The following is a 12,857-nucleotide window of genomic DNA, read 5'->3' on the forward strand; positions in this document are numbered from 1 at the left end:
ATAGTCTGGTTGGTACACATATGCTTTGCTGTCAAAAAAGAAATGAACAAAAAATAATGAAATTAATCAAATTCTGTCAAGTGAAATAAAATACAAAAATTTACTATGAAGTTCATAGTAAATTTTTGTATTTTATTTCACTTGACAGAATATAACCTTGTATGAAAATTCCATATGAAAAGGTAATGTAGGATTTAAAATGTTTTTAAAAGACATAAGAGCACAAATTTAGCAGATAAAGTGGCCGTTTTGTTGGCTGTTTGTAAAAAAACGCTGTTTTTCTTCAACATCGCGTCATATTATGTCACGAAAGGAAGTCGTCTGCCAAGCTCTGCATTGGCTCAGTGCAAAAAGTTCTATTTTGGTTTCATCTGACCATATGACATTCTCCCAATCCTCTTCTGGATCATCCAAATGCTCTCTAGCAAACTTAAGATGGGCCCGGACATGTACTGGCTTAAGCAGGGGGACATGTCTGGCACTGCAGGTTTTGAGTCCCTGGCGGCATAGTATGTTACTGATGGTAGCCTTTGTTACTTTGGTACCAGCTCTCTGCAGGTCATTCACTAGGTCCTCCTGTGTGGTTCTGGGATTTTTGCTTACCATTCTTGTGATAATTTTGACCCTACGGGGTGAGATCTTGTGTGGAGCCCCAGATCGAGGGAGATTATCAATGGTCTTGTTTGTCTTCTATTTTCTAATAATTGCTCCCACAGTTGATTTCTTTGAGGTCATCACGTTCTCCTCCTCAGCCACAAACCTAGGGGTTCGGTTTGACCCACAGCTGACCTTCAATGACCACATTAAACACGTTTGTAAAACCTCCTTCCACCACGTTCGAAACATCTCCAAACTTCGTCCCCTTCTAACCCTTCCAGATGCAGAGAAACTTGTTCATGCCTTTTTCTCCACCAGGCTGGACTACTGCAACAATACTCTTCAGTGGGATTTCTGGCAGAAATATCCAAAAGCTACAATACATCCAGAACAGCGCTGCCAGAGTCCTTATGAGAGTCCATAAATATTATCACAAAACTCCCATTTTACACTCCCACCCTCAGATCATCAGGCCACCTGCTTCTTCAAGTCCCCACCGCCAGGCTTCATACCATGCAAGGCCAAGCTTTCTGCTCGGCTGTACCGCGGGTTTGGAACCGCCTCCCCACTATATCACTATATTTACTATATATCACTATATTTACTCCCTAATATAAACAACAAAAAACTAATTTTCCATTTAAAATTGGATTGTTTTGACCCCTGCCTCCCTACCCCAGTAGAATATCAAACTATTTACTTGAAAGTGATGAATCTGATCATGAACTTTGCTCATTTAGTTAACTTTGGGCGATGCTTTTTCTCATGAGTCCGTAGACTATATAATTGGGTGAAACTCTTTCCACATGAAGAGCACTGGTACGGGTTCTCTGCTGTATGAACTCTTTGGTGTTTTTTTAAAGCACTGTACGTAGTGAAGGTCTTCTCACAGTCAATGCACATATAAGGTCTCACACCAGTATGAATACTCTCATGTTTTTTTAAAGACGTAAGCTGTGTAAAACACTTTCCACATAAAGAACAAACATGAGGCTTCACACCAGTATGAACATTAAGGTGTTTTGTTAAGCTTGATGCAAAAAAAAAAGTTTTATCACACTGATCACAGCTGAAGGATCTCACTCCAGTGTGACAGCGTAGATGATCTTCGAGAGTCTTTTTGTACCCAAAACTCTTTCCACACTGAGTGCATGTAAATGGTTTTTCTCCAGTGTGAATTCTCATGTGCTCATTTAAGTGTCCTTTATGAATGAAACTCTTTCCACACTGAGAACATGTAAATGGTTTTTCTCCAGTGTGATTTCTCATGTGCTGATTTAGGTGTCCTTTCTGAATGAAACTCTTTCCACACTGAGTGCATGTAAATGGTTTTTCTCCAGTGTGATTTCTCATGTGCTGATTTAGGTGTCCTTTCTGAATGAAACTCTTTCCACACTGAGTGCATGTGAACGGTTTTTCTCCAGTGTGAATTCTCATGTGCTCATTTAGGTGTCCTTTCTGAACGAAACTCTTTCCACACTGAGTGCATGTGAAGGGTTTTTCTCCAGTGTGATTTTTCATGTGCTCATTAAGGCGTCCTTTCTGAACAAAACTCTTTCCACACTGAGTGCATGTGTAAGGTCTCTCTCCAGTGACAATTCTCATGTGTCTCTTAAGCTCTGATTTATCTGTGAAACTCTTTCCACACTCAGAACTGGAGAAAGATCCTTTGACTTCAGTTTTTCGAGCTGGTTTGTTTGTAAAAATCTTTTTAGTCTCTGAAACGACTGTGTTTACATCTTCATTTGAGAAATGATGAGGTTTTTGCTGTTTGTCCTCATTCACTTCCACCGAATCTAAAATAAACATTAAATTCCCATAATTCAATAAAAGTAGGCAAAAAGAGAGAAAGGGAAATATGGTCTCAATTTAGCAGAAATCCAGTTTACTACTGAGTCTAATAAACTAAATAAAAAAGAAACATCCTCTTTTCAAGATAGTGTATTATAAAGATAATTTTAACGATAGTCACTGTGCAAGTAAACCTCACTCCTCCGTCCCCGAGACGCTCTAGCGACTGACGCTAGAGTTGCAGCCTTTAGCCTCCTTGTTAGAGTGTCCGGCTCATGCCGGCGGACCCAGATTCGATTCAAGTCCTGCTTGGAGCGGGTGGTTCGAACAAGAGGGGTTACACGATGCACCTTTGGAAGATTCTTTAAAGGGATGGTTTACTCAAAAATTAAAACTCTGTCACACATGTTTCCAAATATTTTCTTTTGTATTCAGCAGAACAAATACATTTATAAAGGTTTGGAACAACATGGGCGTAAATTATGACAGAATTTTCATGTTTGGGTGAACCAACCCTTTAAGACAATCCACCGGTTTCACAGACAAGGTTTACGCTTAATCTCAGACTAAAATACATGTTTTTACAGCTGTTTTAACTGAAAGTAACTTGCACTGACATATCTCTGCCACTGCCATTGTCTTAAGATGCACACCAGTAATGTTTTTAAGGCACATATATGAAAGCTATTTTTTCGGTTTAAGTCTCAATACTTGCATCTTTTTATGTTCATACTAAGACATTTGTTGGGGAAAAAAGCAGTAAGAGGACACTTCTTTTTTTCTGTATTGTTATATATTGTAGTTGTATATACAAACCTGTTTGTTCCTCTGTATCTTCATCTTTTATTCTGCATGGTTTTTCCTCAAACTCCATCTTTACAATAGTATGTCTGTAGTTTCTCCTGGAGTAATTCCTCCTGCTTCTGCTTCTTCTCCTTCTGTGGGAAGATGGGAATATTCCTCAGCATTTAAACTCTCATGAATGGCTGTGGGAGCGGCTTCACTGACTGAAGGTGTGAATTGGTCGCTGTTGCTCATTTAGCAGATGCTCATCTCACTCATAATCACTCTCAATTATTCAGCTTTAAGTGTTTTGATCAAATAGTCAATTGGAAACTTTTGCATATTTACTCTTACGACAAAGAAGTATGCTGTTAGTATACTTCTTTTAAACTGAAAAATAAGAAAATATACTTTCAGTCTACATTTTATGTACTTCTCAGAAATATGCTTAATTGCACCTAAAGTGGTACTTCCCCTTACGAAAGGAAAATATATTTACCAATATATTATTTTGAAATATATTATAATATATTGTAAATACATGGAATAATATATTGATGGTATTATACAATATATATTCCTGTAATATATTGCAAAATATACAAATGATTGCCGCTTTCATATATTGTAATATATTGGAGAATATAAATTTTAAATACCATATATGTGAATATATTGCCTAATGTATTACATGATATTTTCCAATATTCTGCAATATATTTTTGTTTCGTTAGGGTCACCACTTTAAAGATGAATGTGTATTTAAACTGGGTCATTTAGAAGTTGGTGCCTTCTAGACAGAGAAATGCCAGAAAATGTATTTTTGGCTCATATGGATGAAGGACAACAACTCCCCGAATGCACTTCCTTCGCTGCCCTATGAGGCCACTCCCACCAGTTACATCACTTGCCCACCCCCACCATTGTTTTTATTTTTATAGTAATAAAATAATTTTGTTCAGTTAGAGAATAGATACTAGAATTAAAAACTGAACATGTCTGCTCAATACAGCACGAGCCGAATGAGTGTCGCAACAGAACATGAGTCAGATTTCATTCACCACGAAAGCAAAGAGCTGACAGACATGATGATCGCGGAAGATTTGGTTTCAAAATGAAATGCGCCTATCTAAGTGACTTTGTCATTGTAAATATATTTTTTTTTTTTCATGAAGAACAATAGGCTAACCAGACCAGAGATTCTCGGCGCGTTCACGTCATGCTGTAAGTTGTGTGAAGTGTGAATTTAACCCTCGCATGCAGATGACTGCTGTTCCAGCTGGATCTCACAAAAAATGTGTATAAATAGTACGAGTGTGCAATGTCGTGGAATGTATATGCCAAAACTTATTTTGGCGTGCATATGATACGCTGTTTTTCGCGTGCATATGATACGCACTTTATGGCGTATTATACATACGAACCCCCCACCCCACTACCCTAAACCTACCCAAGAGAGCGTGTCATATATATGCCATAAAGTGCGTATCATATGCACGCGAAAAACAGCGTATCATATGCACGCCAAAATGAGTTTTGCCGTATACATTCCACGACATTGCACACTCGTACTATTTATACGCATTTTTTGTGAGATCGGGTTGGCTGGTCGGATGTGATAGTCTACAGTTTAAAACATTTAAAATATATATTTTTTTCTTAAAAACAATTATCATTACAATTCAGAAGAGATTGAACACCATTGGGATCGTATGGATTACTGTAGTTATTGCAGTATGTGCTGTTTGATACTTCAATTTTTAGGAACCCAAATAAGTTTTCATTAGCAGAGTGTCACAGCGTTTGGTTTGTGTTAGTTTTCATGGCCTATCTGTTGTTTTCATTGGTCACATGTCTTCGTTACACAGAGATTATTTTTCTGTGTTCATAAGAAGAAATAAAATCGTATACATCTCAGATGGCATGAGGGTAAAAGACGAGTAAATGGTGAGGACATTTCTGCATGCACTATATTTTTAGTGTAACAGTTTAATACAGAATAATAGCTAGAGGCATGGGATTCCTTCTTAAAATTCATCTGTAAAAATTATCTTTCAGTATTTCCTTTTACTGAAACACTAAAGTATCAAGATGAATATTTCCTGTACTACTGTCTGTAACTTTTACTGAGAGAAAGCACATACTATCAGTACGTTCTGGGAAAGAACTGGAGCTCGATCAACTCCAACCTTGGAGAGACTGTTTATCTGTGTTTGTTCGCAATATTATGTGTTACAGATCAGTGTTGAGGTGGATTATGGGCATCCTAAGAGATGGGGTGGACTTGTTGTTCTGGGCAAGCTGGCGCCTGCTCCTGGAAGGTCATTACATCTCTAATTCCGGGGTGAAATCGTCAACAAGTGATCTATGGAGACGTGAATCTGATTAACTGACAACGTGTGGAAATTTACCATGACTGTTAATTTTCTCTGAGCCAATTAGAATTATCCACCTTGCAGTAATGATGTGGATAGACCTTGAAAACAGTATAGCAGTTGGGACAATCGTATGTACGATAGACGAAACAGGTAGACAGTGGGAGCATGGTCTACAAACTCCTTGTGAGACTTAAAGCTATTCTTTAGTACATTTTTCTTTAATTAATAGCACTCCTGACTCTTGGTCTTCATTTTTCACTACTGGTCTTGGGTCCTAAACTGTTCCTCTAACACCCTGTAACTACATGAAACAAGAGGGGAACAAGCACCATTTTAATTTACAGCCCATAGATTCATACTTTAGAGTGCGGATCGGGCTATTTTTTTTCCTTATATACTAATGACACGTACGTTTGTTTGAGTGGAAAGCTCGCTTTTATTAAGCAACTGTAGGAAGGCATTCTGAAATGTTTACAGACGAGCGCATCAGCACGCGCATGGGGCATCAAACGTTACACAGAGCCCAATCAAATAGCCAACTGAAACTAAATGAACAAAGGTCTGCTAAAAATGGCCCAAGCTAACAGAACAACATTAACTTAACACAATTGAAATGCTTATTGAAATGAAAGTCATCTTACAAATTTTCTCAAACTGTATGGTTCCTAAACTGCAACATGGGATCTATTTACATAATCTATCCATCAAAGTTTAGGCTAATCGAGGTTTTATGCAGAAAAAGGATTGTATCAACTGTGGATGGCTTCAAGGCTGTCCTGCTGCCAGCAGCGCTGAAGTTGCGCTCACTGGAATGACAAGGATGCCGCGAGCAATATGCATGCACGTGTTGCGTGTTGTTGTCACGGCGACATAAACAAATTTCCGCATGCAGGAAGACGGATTGCATCAAGTTAAACAGGCCCATTGGCAACTTGCATAATAAGCAGTTTTAAATTTAAAAGGTTCAATGCCTTATCGTGCTGACGTGACCGAGCCCGAACCCCGAACGCCATTTCTAAATATCTGTCCGAACCCGGCCCGACCCGTCGGGTACCGTCGGAACCCGTCAGGCTCGGGTCGGGTATCCATCCTCTATCATACTTACCCCATAACTACACGGAATACAAGCACCACTTACCCTGTAACTACATGGGTAATTACCGCTTAATTAATTTGATCATTTTCCTGATAGTTACCCCTTTATTCCCCAAATATTATATATTGTTCCCTTATACCTACACATACTTACTTTATAGTAGCTCTATAATTACCAAAAGTTATGCTATAAATTTGTTTTACTTACACAGTACTTTCTAGGCTGTGATCTAAAGTGTTACCATTTGGACTATACTGTACATATTCTTGATAAAGATATACAGTTGCAATCAAAATCATTCAACCACCAGGAGACTGCAATAATTTACAAATGTAGGCTTTTCTAAACATACAATATATATTTTTTAATATATAACATTTTAGTGGCAAATTAAAATTGATAACTCAATAATAATGCAATGCTTTTGAGTTATTTTTTAAAATGTATTTTTTAAAACAGCTATGTCGTAATTCAACTCCTATTCAATGCTGCTGTTTTTATGTCACTTATTTGTAAGGTATGGTACAAAATTGTGTTAAAACACAGTTAGGCCTTTGGCAACTCTATAGCGAGACTGAATTAGCTTGTGCTATTACACACAAATACATGTATCTATGTATCACAGCTCATGCATGTGCTAAAGTTAAGCAGCAAATACGGCCAAATCAAAATAACTCTCACAAAAGCTTTGGAGAGCAAATAGTTTTCTTACATTATAAAGTCTATGGCTACAAGAAGATTTCCCAAACACTAAAAGTTCAGACAGAGCCGGCAGGCTTAAAATTTGTTGTACCAAAAACCATTGAGGGTTTTGAAGAAAAAAATATCATTAATTATATTGGACATTAGAGGAATGAACAATTTTGGGGCCCTTTAAAAGTTTTGACATGCTCTGACATTTGTGTTTTTTACAGTTGCTTATAAACATATTCATGGGAAAAGTGTCATTACACTGTATTCAGCACAAACTATGCTACCATAAGAGGTGAGCAAATGCTTGTATTTTTGAGAGAATAACATTTATGTGTGTTTTAATTAAAAAACACACACACAATAGATAGTCCTTTTGACTAATGGGTGTTGTTGCCTAGAGTTTTTGCTTCAAACTGATGTGAGAATCATTGTGCCTACTCATTCATGTAAAACAATATATTTACACATTTTCTTTACAAAGCCTGCACGTGAAGGGGTGTGAATGATCATGAATAATGATGTTATTTACACCTGAGGAGACAAAAGAACCTATAATGAGCTGCATAATGAATGAGCCATTGAGTCAGACTGCAAAAAGTGCATTTCTTTAAAAGTATTTTTTTTTATTCGTTTCCAGTCCAAATATTAAAAAAAACTACAAAAAAACAACAATATGATTGTACTAGATAAGTAAAATGACATATATATATATATATATATATATATATATATATATATATATATATATATATATATATATATATATATATATATATATATAATGTGTGTGTGTATTTATATACATATATTTCTTGTTTTCTGGGGGGAAAATTAAGTTAAAATTAAGTTTAAGTTATCTTAAAATAAGCTAAATTATCATAGTGTTGTAAAAAAATTTAAGAATTTAATGATACACAGAATACTTACCCAACATGATCATCATTATGAGGAAAATTGTGAAGGTGAATGCATATACAAACAAGCTCTCCGTTTAGGATTCAAACAAATATAACCCAAGCCCCTTTGATGACGTGCATGATTACGTTCTGTTTATCATCTGTCCGTCATCGTCTAAAGCCCGCCCTTATGATTTCATTGGTCTGAACAGTTTCTGTTCGAAGATAATTACTCCTCTATGGATCGAGTCCAGACCGAACCGCCCAACCTAAAAATGTTGTGGGCGGGGCTAAGTTTGGCTGGCATCCAGGCTACTTATTTCTGTTTGGACTTGTAGATTTCAAAGATCATTAAAGGAGTCATGAACTGGCTTTTTATTTTTTTATTTTATATCTTAGGTCAACTTAATATGTTCATGTGGTTTTACATTCAAAAACATAATGAATAAATACAAGGCTATTTTCTAAATAGGCTAAAAAACAAGTTTTACTCACATAAGTGTGTTGCACTGTTACTGTCTGATCCAATATAGAATGTACAGCATTGTTTTAATCTTAATCAGTCCCTCCAGGATTTCACTAGCCTGGATGCCAGCCGAACTCAGCCCCGCCCACAATTTTTTTAGGTCGGGCAGTTCGGTCTGGCCTTGCTCAATAGAGGAGTAATTATCCCCGAACAGAAACAGTTCGGACCAATGTAATCATCAGGGAGGGCTTTAGACGATGATGGACAGATGATCAAACGTAATCATCCACATCATGAAAGGGGCTTGGATTATATTTTTTCGAATCCTAAACGGAGAGCTTGTTTGTATATGCATTCACCTTCACAATTTCTCTCAGAAATGATGATCAAGTTGGGTAAGTACTCTGTGCATCATTAAATTATGTTTTTTTTTTTTTACAACAACGGCAAAGATCGTGTATTCCAGCCTGATACCAGCACGCGTGCAGACAGGGTTGCCAAGTTTTTCCAACAAAACCTGCCAACTACTAGCCCTAAACAATAGCTTCTCGGGGGTTCTCCAGAGGAAAAATGCCGTTTGGGGGGAAAAATGTGTGTTATTATGGCAAGGTTGCCTGCTAAAATTTGCGCTCATGGGTCTATATATCACATAATAGTCGCTTCAACCCGTGGACATAGAAAACAACCCGCAAAACAAAAACGCGGACTTGGCAACACAATGGGCAACACAGTGCAGTTGAGCTCTGTTGACATTTGACAATGCGTCGCTTCGTTGCTCTGATTTGTTGTAGGTCTATCCAATTGATGTCTTTCCTGGTTTGGTTGAAACACGCCTCACAGCCCAATGGAGCAGTTTCAGACTCATATTCTGACTAGAATTTAATGAATAAAAAGTTTTTCTTAATTAATGAGATCCCTCACGGACGACTGCCCGCACAAACATAACAAAACATAAACAAAACTCAACGTAAAGTCCCGGCCTGGTCCTCTCTCGTCTTCCACTGTCTTTGCTCCCTCCCTTTATACTCCCGTCACTCCGCCATGTTGAGACGAGACCGGTGTGTCGCGCAACTGGCGCTCCTTACCACTCGCCACCGGCCCGCTTTCACGGTCCCTCCCCTCGCTGCTTGCCACAGATATGTTATGCTTTGCGAGCCCGATTTCACAAAAATGCGTATAAATAGTACGAGTGTGCAATCTTGTGGAATGTATACGCCAAAATGAGTTTTTGATGAAGCATCTGACTGCCTTCTATCTAGCGCGCGCGAGAGAGAGAGAGAGAGAGAGAGAGAGAGAGAGAGAGAGAGAGAGAGAGAAAGCGTGTGCCAGGGAAAATCGCTCGTGTTGGTCAGACGGCACAAGACAGCGCGACCGCGATCTCACTGCTGCTGAGAGAGCTGCTGTTTTCACAGCAAACTTGAGAAACTGAGCAAATTGCACTACACACACACACAACACACAGTTGGTTCGGTGGGTCTGTTCCATAGACCGTAAAAAAATATGGACGACTCGACATCATCCGTTTCCGCTTGCCATATTTGAAGCTTTCAGGCAGCCTTGCACGGCGCGGACATCTTGGGACCGAGTCTGCGCAGTAGCGATTTCGGGACCGGAGTTGCGCAGTAGAGCGCAGGAAGTAGAGCAGGAAGTACAGTCGCGATATCAAAAGCCCGCCCACACGCTCGCAGATGCAGAACAATTAATTATGTTGGTGTGAAATAAACAGTTATGGAAATGTAGAAATTAAAGCTAAAGCTCTAATCTGCTCCCAAAAATTTCGAAAAAAGTCCGTTAGTGCCTCAGTGACAACTTCACTCAGAGAAGCCGTCAGTCTCGGCTGTCAATCATGACGTCACACCCCCGTTTTTATAGCATCAAATAACTAACTCAGACTAAACTTATTTTTAAAACGAACACCTGAAATGAAATCATCGTGATGATAACTGCCTTCAGTGACATATACTAACTTTGGGGGAACATTTTTGAAGTGTAATTTTATTATTTAGTTTGCCTAGTGTCCATTAGAAAACACAGAGGGGCGGCTATACTGGGACCGGTCGCCGGGGGGCGATCGAGGCGCGAAAGCTTCAGTAAATGAGAGGGAGACTGCAGGCTTGGTCTGTTCCTTTTCTGGTGAGAGCAGAAACAGGCTGCACACAAAACCTGTCATTCTGCCGCGGTCGATCCCTGGGTGCTTCAACACTAAAAGAGCAAATTTTCCTCACAAAAGAGCTACACGGGTGACGTGCCGTCTTTTCACCTGTGCGTTTCTGGATGCGATCGTTCCCTGTCGCCCGCCGTCGGTCACAAGTGCTGTATCACGTGCCTGGGCTTAGAGCACGCTGAGGTGGCGTTTGTGGATAGCTCGTGTTCACGGTTATTTTTTCATGTTGATTTAATTATCTGAATGAAAAAACAAATTCCTTGACATTGCAATATGTTTATTGCTCTTAAAATTCCAAAGTAAAAGACTATATAAGAGCACTGCATTCAATAAAACCTTGAAAACAAAATGTTCACACACACACACACACACACACACACACACACACACACACACACACACACACACACACACACACACACACACACACGTTGGTCTATGTGGTGTACAGGGACTCTACAAAGGCGTAATGGTTTTTATACTGTACAAACCATATTTTCTATCCCCTTACACTGCCCCAGCCCCTAAATCTACCTATCACAGGAAACATTCTGCATTTTTACTTTCTCAAAAAAAAAACATCATTTAGTATGTTTTTAAGGCCATTTGAATAATGAGGACATTTGATATGTCCTCATAAACCACATAAACAGGCTCACACACACACATACACACACGTTTCTAGGGTGCGTCTCAATCAGCTCCCTAGTTTAGTTGTCAGGGCACTGATCCAGGGCACAAAGTCAATGGGCTGATCCAGTCAGCCCATTGACTTATGTCCTGATCAGTGCTCTGACTAGTGAACTAGGGAGCTGATTGAGACGCCGGGGCTAGTCACCGCTTTATGGGGCCCTCAAACACACACACGATCCTAGTCTTAACATTACGGGGCCCTGTCTCAAAATATTGAGTTTACATTTCAATTCAGACACACACACATGTTTCTAGTCTCTGCTTTATGGGACCCTCAAACACACACACACGTTTAGTCTCTGCTTTATTGGGCCCTCGCGTGTGGATCTCACTCAGTGATTTTGCATCCTTGTAACTTCACCTGTCATTTGTTAAAATAAAGTTATTGCAGGTATTATTCAACACTTTAGTTGCTGTTACATTTGTTAAAATAAAGTTATTGCAGGTATTATTCAACACTTTAGTTGCTGTTACATGTTCAGGATGAGTATTTTGAATACGACCCATTGTACCACCTGATATGCTGCTGTGACGCTTGCTATTACATTAGGGACTTTAGTTATATATTTATAATTTTTTTGCTCTGATTTCCAGGAGCCAAAGAATCAGACTGAACATCCAGAAGCGCCTCACTCATCCAATGAGAACAGAGCGGAGGATGACGCTGCCATCTCACAAGTAAGGGTTTAATGTAGACACTTTCATCAAAGTCTGTTCATACTGAGCTCTTTTATTGTGCCTTTGTCATTCAGCTTGGTCACATGTTCTCATTGGGTGATGGAGTTAGATATCTGACTGAAGAAACACTGTTTAATGTAGCAGGAGAGACAAACTAGAGAGGATTCTAGCTGAGCATTTACATACACACGTTTCTAGTCTGCACTTTATGGGGCCCTCAAACACACACATTTCTAGTCTGCGCTTTATGGGGCCCTCGTGTGTGGATCTCACTCAAAGTGATTTTGCATCCTTGTAACTTCACCTGTCATTTGTTAAAATAAAGTTATTGCAGGTATTATTCAACACTTTAGTTGCTGTTACATGTTCAGGATGAGTGTTTTGAATACGGCCCATTGTACCACCTGATATGATGCTGTGACGCTTGCTGGTACCTCTAGAATAGACTGATGCTTGTGTTCAGGTTTTAACTTTGCCAGTTTCTACATGAACTGACTTTTGTCACTTGTAAATGTCTGAATACAGCATGTTAGGCACTTCATAGTTATTTTGTTCTGATTTCCAGGAGCCAAAGAATCAGACTGAACATCCAGAAGCACCTCAATCATCCAATGAGAGCAGA

At 39.0% G+C, this 12,857-nt stretch overlaps 1 protein-coding gene across 1 annotated transcript in view; it reads right to left on the reverse strand.

Moving 5' to 3' along the window:
* LOC137075830 (zinc finger protein 850-like) overlaps window positions 1–12,857 on the reverse strand; it is a 188,540-nt gene that overhangs the window by 146,412 nt on the left and 29,271 nt on the right. Inside the window, exons 2-3 of the mRNA XM_067444782.1 lie at window positions 3,205–3,326; window positions 1,724–2,393 (exon numbers count right to left, since the gene is read on the reverse strand). Of these exons, the coding sequence (XP_067300883.1) occupies window positions 1,724–2,393; window positions 3,205–3,262 (728 nt within the window). The 5' untranslated portion in view covers window positions 3,263–3,326. The remainder of the gene's footprint in view (window positions 1–1,723; window positions 2,394–3,204; window positions 3,327–12,857) is intronic.

This window comes from Pseudorasbora parva, chromosome 5, assembly GCF_024679245.1.
Source record: "Pseudorasbora parva isolate DD20220531a chromosome 5, ASM2467924v1, whole genome shotgun sequence".
NCBI classification, from domain to species: domain Eukaryota; kingdom Metazoa; phylum Chordata; class Actinopteri; order Cypriniformes; family Gobionidae; genus Pseudorasbora; species Pseudorasbora parva.